This window comes from Trichomycterus rosablanca, chromosome 22 (genome assembly GCF_030014385.1).
Source record: "Trichomycterus rosablanca isolate fTriRos1 chromosome 22, fTriRos1.hap1, whole genome shotgun sequence".
NCBI classification, from domain to species: Eukaryota; Metazoa; Chordata; class Actinopteri; order Siluriformes; family Trichomycteridae; genus Trichomycterus; species Trichomycterus rosablanca.
In genome coordinates, this window is record NC_086009.1 from 1,284,522 (window position 1) to 1,303,945 (window position 19,424).

Below are 19,424 nucleotides of genomic sequence, written 5' to 3' on the forward strand. Positions count from 1 at the left end.
TCTTTAGATTACTTCTAGTTAAATAAACCCTTAATAAAATGCATTTTATTTAACTATTTAGAAAGGATAAACTAAGAAGTAAACAAGTGAAACTTAAACCAGTTTGCACAATGTATGTATGTATGTAGATAAAAATTACATTTCATATAAATGAGAAATATGTATATTTGAATTTTACTGACTCTTCTAGGTGAAATCAGACTCATGCTAAGGCAAGTTATGAACTGTCTGATTTATAGGCTGAACTGCTCTATGCTTCAGGAAATCCTTGATAAGCTAGCAGTAGAAAATGCGCTGTTGGAAGTTTGAAGACAACACTAGAAGCCAGCAGATGTTGTTCCTCCTATTTTCCACGATGTCTTTCTTCATTTTTATCCCCCCTCCTCTGGAAACCAGCCCCCTTTTGGGTCTTGTCCTGTATCGACGCTTCAAAACCTCTTACCTTTCTGTGCGGACACTCCTGAGAGGCTTGGCACTTCCTGAGAGAATCTCTCACATGCATGTTTTGGTCACAAATCTACGATTTTCAGTCATTTTTTCGTTTTGAGGCGATTTTTCAGCCGATTTTACACCGATTATCGTGTATGAAGTGGTCGGAGTTGGGGAGCGCGGCTTCACTTCGTTGGGCGAGCCGTTAAAACCGTTGAGGGCGAGCGGCGCGAGATGGTCCTCGCGCTGTCCGATCAAAGGAATTTAAAAATTCAAACGAGTCGCGTGCGCGTGGAGTTAACCGACGCCTGTGGAGCTTTCCAGAATGACTCGGAGATGATCATGTGGTGGGATCATTTACACTAAAATATTCAAGTTCTTGCGTGGACCCCACTTTGACGAATTCTTCGAGGGGAAACTCGCTCCTGGGGATCAATGCGGGTTCATTTGAAAGGACGTGCGGTCCGAAACTCACCTAAACGGTAAGAACGTGAGATAAAATGTCCAGTTGATTGGTGGTGTTGATGTCTCACTAAACACGTCGGTATTACGGCGTTGTTTTGACTAAATGCTTAGAAAAGTTGAACTTTCCTTCTGTTCATGAGCACACATTGATGTAACACGTCTATATCAAACTCACATCTAGAAAAAAATCACCTTTATTTGACAAGTATTGTATATTTTCATCTAACGATTTCCACAGACATCAGGTACAAATGTACACGTCTGACATGTTAAACTTTGCAAGCTAATTATATAAGAAGTCGCAGAACCCGTTCTGGTTCCTGTTCTGGTGTTGGTGCTGTACGTGTTCTCACATATGGTCAGCTGAGTATAAACATCAGAGGCTGGATTTCTTCTACACAGCCGAATCCAGCTGTAAATTAAAGCAGATGTGCTGAATTAGCACCTGCAGAGTTTAAAGGACCCGTAATTAACTTTATGTCTGGCTGGATTAATAAACATGTTCAGACTTTACTAGATTTGTTGGTTTCAATCCAACTCTGTACATGATCATTTAGATTTAAGAACATAGTGCATCTTAGATCATCATATTACAGACAGAAGCATTGTTAAATTTACACAACACAACAACTAGTCAAGAGTTTAAACTGGCCAGATTTATGGTGTAACCAACCCATCACCTACTAACTATTCTTACACTGTAAACTTCACTGTTGACTAAGAAAAAAAAACCCAGGAAACTAGTTGCAAGAAGAGTGGTGGCAGGTATAGCCCAAAGTCTATAACATGAGCTATGTATTTTTAGATCATTCTGTATCATCATATAGTATATATAAACAGAAATTAGTAACAGAGAATGTCACATTCCTTTAAAATTGTTTTATGGTAGTGCTAGGGCATCTTTAAACGACAAAACGTGTTCATTGGAACTCCAGTACTTTATAAGCTGTCTTAAATAAGAATTGTATAAAGCGGGTTTGTAAGGTATAGGAATAAATATAGTCATATCGCTCAGCTATACCTGGGTTAAGTTCATTGTCATTAAAAATGATCTGTTTACCATTCCATGTATTATTACCTAAAATTCCGAATTGTATAGGAATTGATATTTTTCCTATACGATCTAGTGACACTAATGAACATAAATCGTACACAAACATAGTAAACAAACCGTCTTAAAGCACAGCGTTATGTTTGTGTGCCAACCAGTCAACATGGCTGGAAGGATCGGTGTATTGGATTTCTATAGGAATTGAATGATACCCAGAACTTTGGTATTAAATCAAATGACATACCATAAGGACATAAGTACACTTCACGTTTGTTTTAGGTTGTACCTACTTAATTTAACTAATTACAGTGTAAAGTTTATTTGTTTTCTTCAGCTTAACCTGCAGTCCTACAAATATTAAGCCAAATAACATACCGTGTAACTTTATAATAGCCAATCTTAGTCAATAATAGATGTTTGTATTTTATTACCTATAAACTGTAGAATAGTGCCACACGTAATGCAGGATCTACAGCTATTTTACATCTACATGGAAACAAACTTGTGTAACATCTTGTTTGCATTCATAGCTGTTGTCATTATATATGCTGCGTACGATTTGTATTTATATTCCTCGACATTTAAGTAATAATTGTAGAGTTTAAATTTTAATAAGCATTTTATCTAACACTTTTATGAAGCATTCTATAGGGATTATTATTATTAATAGTAGTAGTAGCAGTAGTAGTAAACTAAACTAACAAAAAAATGTAAACATTGGTGTTTTTGTGCTGTTCCAAGTTGCTAAAAAAAAACTCCAAACTATTAGTTAGCGAATCTTATTGTTTAAGTTTTACAAACACTACTTTACAACAACTTTAGCTAGAACCATCAGTTAAATCGTGATGGACTTTAGGTGCGTTACACAACTGACAGTACAAACTGTCCCTTCTCAGATTTGCTTGCAATAACATTCCTCAACCAGAAGGGGCACTAGTGTAAAAGTTCTATACTGCAGCTTTAAAATACATGAATTAAGTAATATATTTACCAAACCATTTAAATGCATTGTGAACAGCACGTTTAAAACACACTATTGCTTTGTTATTGACAGGATCAGATTTTTTATTTAGAGGGGGTCACAGAGGGGGTGAGGGGATTTAAAGGGGTCACATTGGCCCAAATTATTTTTTATTTTAAATACTTGTCCTGTATTACCAAAAACCCTTGACTGTGTTTCCTACCATTCCTACCTACACTGTCAGAACACACACATGCAGAAGTCGTTCGTCTGTATCTCTCTCGTTATTTACTTTCTTCAGAAACTCTGCGATTGCATGTTTACCCCCGGACTGATCATCTTTTGGCCCCGGGTGAATGGGAAGTTGGCTTCAGGCTTTCTTCTCTCCTAACACTTCATCATCTAAGTATGTCTGTTGTGTTTTGTTGATTCTTCTAATCGCTCGTCTGGATGGATCTGCAGAGTGAGCGAGGCCTTTTGGTTTGGCACTCATTTTCCAGCTGCTTGTGGACCAAAGGTCAGCTGAAGAAAGACAGTTAGAAATATATAGGGACAGCAGGCAGGAGGCAGGAGGTCAGGGGTCTGAATAAGATGATGCAAGTTGGTGATTGATCATGACATGTCCGACTTTACTTAATTTCCATGTGCAGTTGGTTTTACAACACTTTTAGTAGCCAAAGAGGGTCGTAGCCTGGCAGCACAGCTTCTTTTAAACCAGGTTCTGACGGAGAGTCTTAGCGTCGCGCCTCGACCAGACAGTAGGAGTCACTGTTGCAGCAACACAGAGCTTATTCCCCATCCAGCCTTCCCTCCTTTAGATATGACCACTGTGTGTTAAATCCAGGAGTTGACGAGCAATTTCTCTATTATTATTATTAGGGAATCATAGGACCCAGGGTCTAAACCTTCCATTTCACTGCCTATAATGAGTTTGACATGTTCTCTCTATGTTCTGTCAACATGGACATGCAACAAGACATGGCAGGGGTTAGATTGGCACTTTGATTTGCCAGTGTGTGATTCCCTACGTTGGATTGGGACCCTTTACAGACCGTATACGCTTTGCACCCAGTGTTTATAATCATTCTCTTTGTTTTGTGACGTAGAGCCTTGAATTAATCGACAATAAAATGGAAATGATATGGTTTAATAATCAGGGTTTATAAGAACCTATCACTGGAGTTGTCTATAAATACTTGAGGATCAGGTATTGGTTTTGGTATTGGTACATGTGTGTGTTATGCACGCAGCTTTAAAGGACAATTTAAAACTCATCTTTAAGACTCATATTTCATAATCTGTCAGACACTCATGTCCACATACCCAGCTAAAGGTTAAGGGTCTTGGTAAAGCGTCCTGCAGTGGCTCTCTGGCAGTCCTGAGATTTAACCTTACGACCTTCCAGTCACTCACGCTGAACCTAAACCAGCAGGATCCTGCAGCTCTACGTTTCAGAAAGAAGAAGCGACTGTGAGTTATAGCCTCGACTCCCGGGCAGTATAGATTGTCAGGACATGCAGGACTGTGAACCAGACCCAACCTTCTGATTTTAGGAAGAGAAGGGTGGAGACTCGGAGTATAAAGCAACATCTTTAAGCAAACCAAGGAGACGCCGTCATTAATACTTTGATACTCCATCATTTACCAGCTCTGTAGTCAAATGGCAAATATAGACATGGTTCTGGAGGCAGAGTGGTTGGGTTGGGAGATGTTTACGCATTAATTGGTTATTGAGAGGTAATACGTATGGATTATACACTGATCAGCCATAACATTAAAACCACCTCCTTGTTTCTACACTCACTGTCCATTTTATCATATAGAAGCACTTAGCACATAGTTCTACAATTACTGACTGTAGTCCATATGTTTCTCTACATGCTTTGTTTCCCCCCTTTCACCCTGTTCTTCAATGGTCAGGACCCCCACAGGACCACCACAGAGCAGGTATTATTTAGGTGCTGGATGATTCTCAGCACTGCAGTGACACTGACATGGTGGTGGTGTGTCAGTGCGTGTTGTGCTGGTATGAGTGGGATCAGACACAGCAGCGCTGCTGGAGTTTTTAAACACCTCACTGTCACTGCTGGACTGAGAATCGTCCACCAACCAAAAACATCCAGCCAACAGCGCCCCGTGGGCAGCGTCCTGTGACCACTGATGAAGGTCTAGAAGATGAGCGACTCAAACAGCAGCAATAGACGAGCGATCGTCTCTGACTTTACATCTACAAGGTGGACCGACTAGGTAGGAGTGTCTAACAGAGTGGACAGTGAGTGGACACGGTGTTTAAAAACTCCAGCAGCGCTGCTGTGTCTGATCCACTCATACCAGCACAACACACACTAACACACCACCACCATGTCAGTGTCACTGCAGTGCTGAGAATGATCCACCACCTAAATAATACCTGCTCTGTGGGGGTCCTGACCATTGAAGAACAGGGTGAAAGGGGGCTAACAAAGCATGCAGAGAAACATATGGACTACAGTCAGTAATTGTAGAACTACAAAGTGCTTCTATATGGTAAGTGGAGCTGATAAAATGGACAGTGAGTGTAGAAACAAGGAGGTGGTTTTAATGTTATGGCTGATCAGTGTAAAACACAAGCTCCTTTGAAATCTAATGAGTAGAATCTAAAAAACTTAAGTAAAGTGCAGAAACTTGAGTTCATTAACATTTTGCCGTTCATGTGGTGGGAAAAAAAACAGAAATAGAGCAAAAGAAGATGAGCAAGCTGCCTGGCATTACAGAAATGCATCTCCAGTGTGGAGAGTTGGCAGGGTGCTGGGAAAGCACTCCAAAAAAAATGCATCAGGCACCCGGTAGCACAGATAACCAACCGCCTGTAACTGCACAAAACATCCCATCCATCTTTTTATTAGCCGTTTCCAGACCTAACATCACATACCAGGTCTTTAAAAACTAGTAAACTGAGGTGAAAAGTATGATAGAGAAGCTCGATAATGGGAAGCATCCTCAGCCTCCTCACACACTGCGATTCTAATGCTATCCAGAGCAGAACTCGGACTCAGAGCGTCTGGATTTTCTCTGCACGTAGATGGAAAAAAGAGAAAGAAAGAAAGAGAGAGAGGCGCCACCTAAACATCACTGCAATTAAAGATCAGGACTTCCAAACAAGCCACTTCCAAACTCCCATCTAATAGTGCAATATTCTCATTACATGGTGGCACCGTGTACAATCTGAGGATCCAGAAGATCAGAAACATGTGTGGGCCTTTGTAACCCCACCAGTCACGACCTGATTCACTTCTGCCAGCCATTTTCTTACAAAGGTTTTAATTTCCGCTTCCCTTTAAAAATCTCCAAGTTGGCTTGTTTCCACGGGGTGTGTTGATGAGTGGGACGCCACTAATCCATGCCGATGTTCAACGGGGGATTATGGGTGCATCTCTGCCTAATTAATGCTTTCTTTTCTACATGACCTTGTTAGATAAGTCTTAAAAAAGTATAACATGGCCAAACTTCAGTGCAGGCGCTTGGACATTCGATTCCAAAGCTTCAGGCACTGATTGACGCTTCAGTTCATTCCAAGGGAGTTCCATGGGGTTGAGGTCAGGGACCTTTGCAGGCCACTTCAGATCAAACCTATCAGTCCGTGTCTTTTGCCACAAGGTTAGATTCGTGTATTTTATACACTGTTACAGAAAATTGTGCGGGAGGTTTAGGATTTAAAACGAGGGAACGTTTCGCTTGCAGACTTCAGTTCAAACGAACTGTGGGAGCGTGAAGTTCCAGGAAACCTTCTCATCATAATTCACTCAGTCATCTGTCAGCAGCATCGCTGTATGTTTACATTGCATTGCTTCTATCCTTAGCGACTTACAGCTGTGGCTGAACATAGTGCAGGCAACTGAGGGCCCCTGCCTTGCTTAGGGGTCCAACGATAGCAGTGGTAGCGTTTAAGATAGACTTTATTTGTCATTTATACGTATACAGGTGTACAGTACAATGAAATTCTTTCTTCGCATATCCCAGCTTGTTTGGAAGCCGGGGTCAGAGCGCAGGGTCAGCCATCTTACGGCGCCCCTGGAGCTGATAGATCTTCCGGTTGATAGCCCAAAGCTCTACCCACTAGGCTACCACTGTCCCAGATGTACCACCAGTCCAGTACCTTAACCAGTGAAGTATTAGTGAGCTGGTAAAAGTGTTTCAAATCAGGTAAGTGGACCAAAATGATCTGCTGTGGCGACGAAGAAGTCTGAGAGACGATTGGCCGAAGTCCTGCGATTGATTGGCGCCCTGTTCCATCCTTCGCAAGGCTCTAGTCAACCCTCTCTCAGACTTTATCAATCACGTCTGTGTGGATTGGCGCGCTGCCTTGCGCCCAGCGTTTCCCAGTCGAACCGGAACCACCGAGACCCTGACAAGAATAAACCGGTTAATAAAAACGAAACCAAATACTTAGTGACCCTATATTAACCCTATATTAACAAGCTGGTCAGGTGTCCACACACTTTTGGCCGTATAGCGTAAGGTATTCTGAAAGGCACATGACTGTGTAGCATCAGCAGAATGTCATCGTACTGGAATGATTCGTATCGTTTGTGTGTACTGCACGTAACAGGCAGCTTTCGGGCGGGGTTTAGTATGAGTAGTATGCGGACTATGGCATTTTCGACAGTCCACACGTGCTGCGATAGGCATTCAGAAAACCATCAATACGAGATCTGAACTGGATTTTTTTGCGGACTTGGCACAGTTCACGCCGAATATCCTTTTTATTTTGTGTCGGTGCTTGGGACCAGCACTGAGAGCGCACTGACAAGGACGGTCAGGCTGTTTTGGCCAGCCTAACCTCTCGGAAATTAGCCAGCATGTCTATGTGGACACCCAACCGGCTGATAGCACAGCAAAGATTCGATCCCTGGATCCCCAACTCTCAGCAGTAGTGTGTAGAATACTTTACCGCTGCGCCACCCGGGTTTGAATATTATCCAGCGTAGTTTTGCACGTTTTTATCCGCGTGTTATCCTGTGTGTTCCTTTGACCTGAGGTTTTTTGGGGTTTTTTTCACTCCAAAGAATTTTAGGAATTCCAGGTGAGTGTGACGCCTGACAGTAATTGTACGGTGTGTAATTTAAAATGACGGCGGCTGACAGGCCTGATTTATGTGCATTTTTACACGCCGTGCACCGTTAAATACAGGCTAGCGCACCTGCGAGAGACAAATTGGGAGGAGATCGGTGACAAACAGTAGCACTTCATCGGCAGAACGCTTCATCTGCTGAGATAATGCACTCGGATGGGTCTGCCAGTCAAGCACAGCAAACTATGTGCTTTAAACACACACACACACACACACACACACACACACACACACACACGTCATTCTTCAAATGTGCACACACGTACACACTCGCTCACACACAGTCATTAATCTTCCCCTCCGATCATCCGCATACATGCACATGTAAACAAGCTCCGTGTGTATCCTCTCAACACCGGGGTGAAATCGACACTCCGAATCTCCTTTTCTTCCCCCACCACGAAAACACACACACACACACAGAGGGGTAAGTGATAGACTAGTGGGTAGAGCTTTAAATCCCGGCTTTGTTATGCATTACTGTTGGGCCCTTGAGCAAGGCCCTTAACCCTCTGGGCTCCAGGGGTGCCGTCACACACACACACACACACACACAGAGAGGAAAGTGATAGCATAGTGTGTAGAGCTTTGAATCCTGGCTGTGTTGTGCAGCCACTGTTGGGCCCTTGAGCAAGGCCCTTAATCCTCTGGGGTCCAGGGGTACCACTAGACACACACACACACACAGGGGTAAGGGATAGCCTAGTGGGTAGAGCTTAGAATCTGCTGTGCAGCTGTTGTGGGGCCCTTAAGCAAGGCCCTTAATCCTAAGGGCTCCAGGGATGCCGTTACACACACACAAAGTATTACACACACACACACACACACAGAAAGTATTACACACACACACAGAAAGTGATAGCCTAGTAAGTAGAGCTTTGAATCACATCTTTGCTGTGCAGCCACTGTTGGGCCCTTGAGCAAGGCCCTTAAACCTCTGGGCACCAGGGGTAACGTTACACACACACACACACACACAGAGGGGTAAGTGATGGCTTAGTAAGTAGAGCTTTGAATCACAGCTCTGTTGTGCAGCCACTGTTGGGCCCTTGAGCATGGCCCCTAATCCTCTGGGATGTGACCCTGTGCTCTGAGCAAACAAGCTGGGATATGCTAAAGAAACATTTCCTTGTACTGGACACGTGTGGATGTATATATAATAAATAAAGGAGCTCCATCTGCCCCAGATTATTATTATTATCACACACACACACACACACACACACACACACACACACACACACACACACACACACACACACACACACACACACACAGCCCAAGCCAAACACAGATATTACAAACACACAGCCAACCGGAGGTCTAGCACTCATCACCGCTCTGCTCCACACGAGATTAAACACACGTCCAACTTTAATCTCCGCTCCTCTACCACAACTGTTTACAACCTAACCGGGATCATCTGAGCCTGATCATCCTTCACTGTTTGATCAGCGCTGAGCTGAACATCTCCAAACGTAAACACGACCATATTCATCCCCTGCTTCAGCGGATCTCCACCTTTTATTTGATCTCTTAGACCTTCCTGAGTTAAGAAAAGCGCTCAGACCTTATGATAGACAGGTATTGTTTTCAAACAAACATTTATTAACATTCTGCTATTTTTTTCTCTTTGGGCTACAATAGATGTTTCTTTCAGCCCAGTTTGTGTCGTGGTCCTTCAAAAACCAGCAGTTTGTTTTGTTTAGAGACACTTAATAAGTTCGTTTTGCTTCACACATTCATCGGAACGCACTTGTGCACAGACGACGCGCTGTGGTCGAGGTCTTTGCTCATGGGAAATTCGGTGAATCCATAATGAAGTTGTATATCTTGGTGTTCTCTGATTTAGCTCGATGTAGCGTGTTTACTGCAGAGATTGTGTGACCGGCGGTGGGAGCTTCCTCACACGAGTCTGTTTCATCCAGATCTGCATCAGTAATTGATTCAGAATCATTCGTAGTGCCCAACCGTTGACCGTCGCACTTTTGAAGAGGACAAGTGGAATATTTGTCTCTTCTCAAAGACCCAACATATAGGTCGACTATAGACCAGGGGTGTCAAACTCATTTTCACTGAGGGCCAAATCAGCATTATTGTGGCCCTCAAAGGGCCGATTGTAACGTATCCTGCTGTGATTGCAGTCTGTTGTTTTTCTTGGAGGCCGAATTCTGCATTTATATTGTCCTCCTTTACCACAGACACGGCCTCATAACACAAGAGACGCACCGCTTTCTCTTCCTGAAGCACAAACTTGTTTTCACTTTCATTAAATTTCCTCCTCATGCTTAATTTTCTTACTTATCTTCTTTTTGGGATCATGTGTAAATATTTCTTAACATCATCTACTGGTGGGATGTGTCACTTTGCAGGTCACAAAATCAGCCTGCGTTTTGAGAGATGCAGTTAATGTAGGATTTTACAGTGTATTTTAAGACAATTGTTCTGCCCTCACTAATAGTTTATCCCCCTTGCTCAGCTAGACAGACAGACAGACAGACAGACAGCTCTCTTCAGAATACAGTCGGTTTATTTGCTTCCCAGCTGTGTGATACACTGTGTGCACCAGAATGAAGTAAAAAATACAAACAATAAAAACAATAAAGAACTTAATACAGTACAAGCACACAGCTGTAGTCAAGTGTTACATCTGGTACAATATGAGATTTAACCAAACGTAAAATAGAGGTAACGAGTTAGCATTTTGTGTAAAGATACTAATTGCTATAGTAACGGTAACAATTGTATTTAATTACGGTAAATTTGTAACTAAAACGCTGTGATATACTCACTAAACATTTACAAACAACTGAGAATATAAACGCCACGACTTACAGACGATGCTTTGGTATTATATTACAAGATAATTATTTATATTTATTATTATTGTTTACGTTACTACCCGCGTTCTTTTGCCGTAAAAGTCACATGGCTTCTCAGCGAAGGTTAAAGTTAGTTGCCATGACTACGATGTCAACAGTTAAAGGCTTAAAGGCGCAGGTGTCCTATTAAATTTTATAAAACGGATAGTTCCGGTCCTAAAATCTGATTGGCTGAGCCGCGTTCGAAGCCGTTGTAAAATCCCCGATAAACTCACACCTAGGACCACCTCACATCATTCCATATTAATACGCCACTGAATACAAAAGTTAATGTTATTTTCGCCCTCATGTTGCCTAGCAACACTGTTAATCAAACTTTTTTGCGTCGCGGAAGAATGCTTTATTGTAAGTTTATACACAATAAAAACATTTATGAATTAAACATTGTTGTATTTATTATATTTTATAATATAAGTTATGATTTTAGCACGGGGAAAGAAGTTTTAGGCACTCTGCTTCGCGTCGTACCAAAAACGTCGTCCCCGTGCTAAAATCACAGTAATGCACGGCCTCTCGTGGCTTATTGCTTTAATAAAGTACATCTCTGTAACGACTCGAACCATCACAACAATCGTACAGTCGTTTAAGCTCTCGCGGGCCACATTAAATGACGTGGCGGGCCGGATCTGGCCCGCGGGCCGTGAGTTTGACACCCCTGCTATAGACTATAGGTAGTGTGAAATAGATCTGCTGTATGCTAATAGCCGCTTGATTTTCCCGTCCGGTCGCGTGCGATTACTTTTACTCTTCTCAAGACAAGGCAAAAGGAGACCCCCTTTGGGCTCGCTGAGGCCCCCTAGTGGACCATGTTCTCAAGTTTAGAACAACCGCACTACTTGTTATTTTAATCGATTTCTGAATCTATGAGCTAACAATATGTTTATGTTGAAGATTTTACAAATTGTCTTTGGTCCTAGTTGTTTCTTGTCATCGTGTGACTTTTCTTAACTTTAAATTCAGAACAGAAATTCTGCTTGTTTGAAGAAAGAAGCGTTGCTCGTATGATCCCCAAAACGGTGTGGAGTGAATGGTGTGGATGTGCGAGCATCATGATATGGGCCTGCTTCTATGCAAACAATGCTGGTACATCCTTAAACAAGACATGGACAGAGTGAATGAGAGTCTGGTTCTAGATAATATATCAACTAAAGTGATCTTCATCCGTTTAGTAAAATGTAAATATATCACACTCCGGTAAACCTAACATTACAGGCACCTTAATTTACCCTCTTGGTGTTGGACTTGTGAATGATTGGATCTACTCATGAACCATATGTTTATATTTGCCAGAAAAGTAAAGTACCAGTACATCACACAACATCCTCCATCAGGCTTTAAATCAGCCCCAGTGTCCACATAAGTACCTGAATACTCAATATTTAGTTATTAATATAAAATGTAACCTATTTTGTTGGGTTTGGTTGTTTGAAGCTGGATGATCATCACTCTTGTCCACATAGTTCCTGGTGCAGATACAATACCTTCTAATGAGAGAAAATCTAAAAGTCTCAAATGTGAATAAAATAAAGGAAACAACAAGCTCTTTTCACTCACCAGTTTCAGCCATGTGTGGTTTCTTACTGGTGAGAAATCCACTCCACTCAGCTCCATCCCACAGCACAGCAGAGTTTAATTAGTGGGCGTGACCCATGAGTGGCTGATTGTACTAGTTAAAGGGCTAGAGTGTAGCTGAATGGCATTGTGGGTAATGTATGTCCAGTGAAGTTCAGTTCATGTCTGCGTTTGGTTTGCTGCCACCTCCCAAAAACAATCAGAAATGTGATTGGCTGCCGTTAATTGTCCCTTGGCGCGAGTGGGCAAATATGTGAGTAAGTGTTGTTCATGCCTGTTTTCATGTCCAACCAACATCTACTTCTAGAAGTACCATGAACATTGACATCCAAGCCCCCAACACAGAAGCTACCAGTGGAAACCAGTCTGTCCGTTTTCCATTCCCAGTCAATAGCTGCTCGTAATAAACACTGTATTTAATAAACATAATTGGATGGTATGACTTGTGTATGAATATTGTCAATTACATTGGTCCATATTACTTTATACCCATAAAGTCATGGATAGCGTACCATTTTATTTTATTAACTTTATTTCTTTATGGTTTTCACTGGTTACAACTTTGGGTAGAAATTATTTTATCAATTCTTGGCCACCCAAAGATGATGGAGATCCCTCCTGAGTCTGGTTCCTCTCAAGGTTTCTTCCTTGTAATTTTAAGGAAGTTTTTGATGGTAGGCTTGTTTTTTTTGTTTAGTTTTTTTATAGTTGCTTTGGGACAATGTCTGTTGTAAAACGTGCTATACTATAATAAATTTAACTGATGATGCACTCGTACCAGTGAACTTGACCAGGGGCGTCCAAAGTTTAGCATACGACTGTATTTAAACCTGTCAATCAAATAGTTTATCCTCCTCTTGAGAAGATCCCGAGCAGGACTTTATCATAACATCATCATCACATCGCTTTCGTCCTCATTTTCACTGAGCTGAACTTGATGGTGACTCCGCCCTGTCGGCATCACTTACAGCGGCTCTGCCTCCTGTTACAGGTCGATTGTACGCACCGGGGTTTGGATCCGTGTCATATAAAGAGTAAGAAAGGTCACAAAGAGTCACGATGCTCGTGTCACCAGACAGACGTCTATTCCCGCGCCAACGACCGCAGGCGGTGGAAGCGGCTTGTGTGTCAGACGGGTTATTTTCATGTTCTTTGAAAAGAAGTTCTTGCTAAGGAAGCGTGTTAAATCGTCCATGACGGGCGTGTCCCTTCATCGTAGGTCACAGCAATACCCGACAAAGAAGAACTAATACTTTTATTTTAAAACAATGCACGCCGCCCAACCCTGCTCCGACTTCAATAACGCCTGCCAAACGATACCCATGTTTAGCTCAGGTTGGCCAGTTAGAGGGGTGTAATTTGGAGGTGTTAAGCTGTATTTATGTGGGAGAGGACAAAAAAAACGCCGACAAAACAGCTCGAGTTAATAAACAGGAAATTAGAGGCTAAAATCATTAAATGTTCTTTCATGTCGTGACAGGTTTTTTACTGTACTTATAGACTGTCATTTTCTACCTTTATCCGTTTGTCTGCGTGTTTATCTGTGTGTATGACTGGGAGAGAATGTGCCCGAGGTGCGGCTGGCTGGGTTGGTATTATTTTTGTCCTCGGACGTGCACGATGGGTTCCTGTTTCTATTCAGACGTGTGTTTACTGTTCTGTTCTCTTGCACCGGCTCCGGCGACACTCGCTTTCTGGACTTTTTTCCTGTCATCATTTTCCTATTCCTGTTAACTAAGGGTGGAACGATACGCAGACAGATCGGAGACGCACAGACGCATTTTACATCGTCCTACACTCCTGAGAAGAGGGCGTGTCTAAATTCTTAGATCCCCTAAAATGCTCCTACTGAGGCGCCTTAATGATTCTGAGTGATGATCTGACTGAATGCCGAGGGAGCGTCCGACGCCTCCTCAGCGCTGAAGATCAATCCCAGCATTCAGCGCGGCACCACTTTTCTCACAAACGACTACAAACATGCCGGACGAATCAGTGCAGAGCAACCAACGGAGTTCCTTTCACATGTAAATAAATTCTGGTCGATGTGTAATCTGTATGAAGGTGTAATTATACGAGTGTGGGTTTATTTGTAAATTGGTTGATGCGTTTTCGGTACACGGAGGGAGACGTTAGCCGGCGTGCTGGCGGGTTGAACGTCCTCAGGCTAACTGTGTTAGCTTAGTAAGCTAAACCTGCGGTGATGTAATCGGTGTATCTCTGTATAAGTAGAGCGTCTAAATAATCTGATTCTGAGCTCCATGTGTTATTAGAATCCTCTCTACTGAGGGAGCTGATCAGGTAGGGAGTAGGGAGCAAGGCGGCTCTGTGTGGAGTTTGCATGTTCTCCCTGTGTTCGTGTGGGTGTTTCCTGCATCTTGTTGAATGAATCGGACCCCAGTGGTATAATAGACAAAGAATAAATGCTAAAACATTTGAGCTCAATATATATAATTGAAGGGGTGTCCACATACTTTTGGAGGGCATGTGTACCGTTTATTAGGTTCTGGATCTCAGACAGAGTGAAAAATAAAGACAGAAGAGCAGAAGATTTATCGGTGCAGTTTAAGTTTATTTCACTTTGTAGCCCGAATGATTGGAGGTCATGATTTACATGATTGAGTCCCGACTTTTTAATTCGGAGGGAAACCGAACCCAGCAGCAGGCTGAACGTCTCTTCAGTAATTGTCCGCAGTAAACCCACATCCGAAACACTCGCAGCACTCGCAGCCACGTCCAGAAGCTTTCCCGTTAACGTCCCGTCTGCAGTAGAACGTTTACAGCCATAAAGCCCTAATAACGTTTTTCTTTTGCACTTAATTAATTTAACCTTTACTTAATAACGGAGGCTTAACGATTCTAAAGCTCTTTAGCGGGCGCAACGTGGGCACGCCGCGTTTACCAGCCGCCAAGAGCAGTTTAATAGAAGTTGGTGTGCTTCCAAAAAATGCAGATAACCTGCACACTGTACAGCGGTGCTTTTATTAAGCTTTCGTTTGACTGCAGCGTTAATACGTAGCCTGCGGTGTAAAAAACCATCCACTGTATAACATTTGTGGCAACAGTTTAGGAAAGACCCGTTCCAGCTCTAGCATGACTGCTCTTGTGCACATTGTGAGGTCTGTAAAGAACGTTGGAGTAAATCCTGCTGCACAGAGTCCTGATCTCAAACTTAACCCTTTCATTTGCTTATGGGTCTAAATACTTAGAAATGAGCTGTATCTAAATCATCTTGTTTGGGTCGTATCTACTGCTTGGTTGACGTGTTGAACCTTCATGTCAACTTGAAGCTAGAAGCTGAACCATCATCCATCATTTTGTGATCGTCTCAACTGTTTGCTCTAGTAAATAAATATAAATTGTTTGTTGTTGGTTTAGTCCCAAGAAACTAAGAAATCCAAAGAAAAACTTTTCTTGATGAGACCATTAAAGGGTTAATGAACAGTTTTGGGATGAATTGGAAAGTTGACTGTGAGCCAGGCTTTCTTATCTGACCTCATAAACGATTGGGCAGAAATCCCCATAGACACACTCTGAAAGAAGAGCGTCTGGAAGGGATGAAGGGATGTCTAACAGGCTCATGGTCAGGTGTTCACTTACTTTACTACACTCACTGTCCATTTGATCAGCTCCACTTACCATATAGAAGCACTTTGTAGTTCTACAATTACTGACTGTAGTCCATCTGTTTCTCTGCATGCTTTGTTACCCCCTTTCAAACTGTTCTTCAATGGTCAGGACCACCACAGAGCAGGTATTATTTAGGTGGTGGATGATTCTCAGTACTGCAGTGACACTGACATGGTGGTGGTGTGTTAGTGTGTGTTGTGCTGGTATGAGTGGATCAGACACAGCAGTGCTGCTGGAGGTTTTAAACACCTCACTGTCGCTGCTGGACTGAGAATAGTCCACCGACCAAAAATATCCAGCCAACAGCGCCCCGTGGGCAGCGTCCTGTGACCACTGATGAAGGTCTAGAAGATGACCGACTCAAACAGCAGCAATAGACGAGCGATCGTCTCTGACTTTACATCTACAAGGTGGACCGACTAGGTAGGAGCGTCTAATAGAGTGGACACTGAGTGGACACGGTATTTAAAAACTGATGATCCACTGAATGATCCACCACCTAAATAATACCTGCTCTGTGGTGGTCCTGTGGGGGTCCTGACCATTGAAGAACAGGGTGGAAGCAGGTTAAAACAGTATGTAGAGAATAGTCTGTTATGCTACCCCACCACCTCTGAGATCTGGGTTTGAATCTCAGCTGTGCTATCGGCCAGCCCAGCTATCAGTGATGGTCCGTGCACATCCAGTCTTTCTGCAATATGATTTAGACCCGCTGAACCCTGATGATGATAAAACACTCGTACTATTCATCAGTCACGTCTAAAAGTCTATTGGGTTTAAAATACCGTAAGTCCTCCACATTCGAACCTTCAGCTTGCACGAGATAAGAACGTCCGTGTCCTATATGAACTATATGAGTCTTGTTATCTAAATAAATCCCAGTCCTCCCAGTCCCTCACTCTTTCTCCATCTCTTTTCCAGTTGATACGTCTTGGGAGTGATGCACTGGCTTCCCCTGGTTGCCATGGTGATTGCCTCGGCCCTGTTCTTCCTTCGGTGTCCAAGTGTGCCCAGGCTTGTCGCGATGGAGCCTGGCAGCGACGTCAATACCGTCCACGTCAACATTTCACCGCTCGGTCCCGTCTCCAACGCTTCTCGCACGGAACGCAACCTGACCGGCGCTCGCGGAGAGAGCGGTCCGAGGGACGGCGGTGCATCGTCGTTAACGTACAAGAGATTTTTATCCGACGGCGGGCAGAGCGAGAGGAGCAAGTCCGGCAGCACGGAGAGCCTGAAACTTCAAGCAAACCTGAACCACGTACCTGCGGACCACAGATCCACCGGCGCCTCACCCGAGAGATCCACGCTAAAGCAGTGGCCGAGGCATCTCCAGCCTCCGAGCAAAGCCACCTACCGAGAGGACGCGGCGCCCGCGGACCTGGACCTGCGGTTCAGTGACGAGCAGCTGCTGCTGGACTCTCACCCTCGGGTGCTGTTCTCCACCTCCTCCACGCCCCCCAAACACCCTCCTCTGCAGCTCATGCTGGAGTCGGGGTTCGTCCCCGAGGACGGAGAGGAGGACGTGGAGGAGGACAAGGCGTCGGGCGTGGCCAAATCCAAGCAGGCCAGAGACAGAGAATCGTACCGGAACCTCCTGCTGGGAATATCGGACCCGTCGGGGAACCAGCCGACGCCCCCGCGCCGAAGGAGGCGGCAGCTCGGCCACACGGGCCTGGAGCGCTCGGTCTGCGAGTCGGTGAGCGCCTGGGTGAAGGACCGGCGCTCGGCCGTCGACATGTTCATGCAGAACGTCACCGTGCTGGAGAAGTTCCCCTCCAAGAAGGGCATGTTGACTCAGTACTTCTACGAGACGCGGTGCCGCGGGCCGGACCACAGCGGCGTCCACGCCGGGGAGCACGGCATGGCCGGGGGCGGCTGCCTGGGCGTGGACAAGCGGCACTGGGTGAGCGAGTGCCAGACCAAACAGACTTTCGTCAGGGCGTTCACGACGGACAACGTCAAGGGCACGGGCTGGAGGTGGATCCGCATCGACTCGGCCTGCGTGTGCGTCCTGTACTCCAAGGCGCACAAGAATCGCCTCATAACCGCGGGGCGGGGGGGCAGATAAGAGACGGAAGAGACTCTGTTTTATCGAAACTTCGAATGCGGATTTGGGACTCGGACATGACTGCAGATTTTCTCCCCTCACTCACCCGCTGTGGATATTTAAACAAGCAGAGGAAGAAAAGGACTAGATTAGAGATCGACAGATGAGAGACCGTGTGAACCCACCTCATCCTCGCCCGCCGCTCCTCGCTGTGACCTCAGATCCCGGATTCCTCTTCGCCGTGCCTTTGGGGTGCGGAGCAGAACCCCGTGACGGCTCATGTTGTTTATGTATGTTATTCTATACAGGCTGTAAGTTATTCTAACTGTTATTAGTATGTAAGCATGAGGACCTGTGATATTAATATATTTCCCTGTAAAGGTTTCACACCGTGTAAGTATGTAACTATGTATATATTTATGGCGGCTATTCCGCGGCCTCCGGGGGGCGCCGAGTTCGGAGCCCGCGTGCCTTATCGCGGGGAGTTCGAAGCGACTCTGAGATTTTTTTATGATACTTTTTTAAATCCTTGTTTACCGAGATTTATAGAGCGGTGCGACTTGAACGTAAACGTTATTTCAACACGAAACCATCATGTAATTAAATATATACGTAAAGGCATTAATAAAAGATGAAGTGGAAGCTACACACCTAATTAATCAGCGTAATTAATCTTCTCATATCGTACGTCCAGTCCCGCTGACTTTTGGTCAGTCCGGCCGGCATATAGGGGGGAACTCTGTACATATTCACCCACAGGTCAATGCTGCTGGCCCATATTGGTCAATAATCAGGACGTGTGTTCTTCCTGTAGCTATTTCCAATATGCCTGGGGGATCGGAGGGTCCTGATTGGAGCAGCTCATTGCTGCACTGCGTCCAGTGAGTCCGGGAAACCGGACCCACCCCAACACTCTACCTAGCCAAAAGTATATGGCCACTACGTGAAATTACTGAGTCGATGTATTTCAGCCACACCCACTGCTGCTTACAGATAGATTAAGTCTTTTCCAGGATGGCCAAGCTGTATTTTGTGCACAAAGCGAGACTGTTATGGACGTTTAATGAGTTTTGAGTGGAGGAACTCAGGAGACCTAAACACACAGATGCTCCTGTGACCACACGGGCACAAATTCCCACATACCAGCTCCTGCTCAGTGAGGATGAATCGTTGATGCGCCGATACGTCACGCAGAGCAACATACGGACTACATTCAGTACAGACTACACAGCGCAACCAGTCGCCCCCCCCCCCCACCACCCCCGATCCGAAATGTACAC

At 44.3% G+C, this 19,424-nt stretch overlaps 1 protein-coding gene across 1 annotated transcript; it reads left to right on the top strand.

Annotated features, from left to right (window-relative positions):
* Positions 1–761: 761 nt before the first annotated feature.
* LOC134300253 (neurotrophin-3) lies at positions 762–18,782 on the top strand. Its single transcript, XM_062984967.1, has 2 exons — positions 762–911; positions 17,019–18,782. Exon 2 carries the CDS (start codon positions 17,038–17,040, stop codon positions 18,163–18,165), a length of 1,128 nt encoding a protein of 375 aa, XP_062841037.1. The 5' UTR covers positions 762–911; positions 17,019–17,037; the 3' UTR covers positions 18,166–18,782.
* The last annotated feature ends 642 nt before the right edge of the window (positions 18,783–19,424 follow it).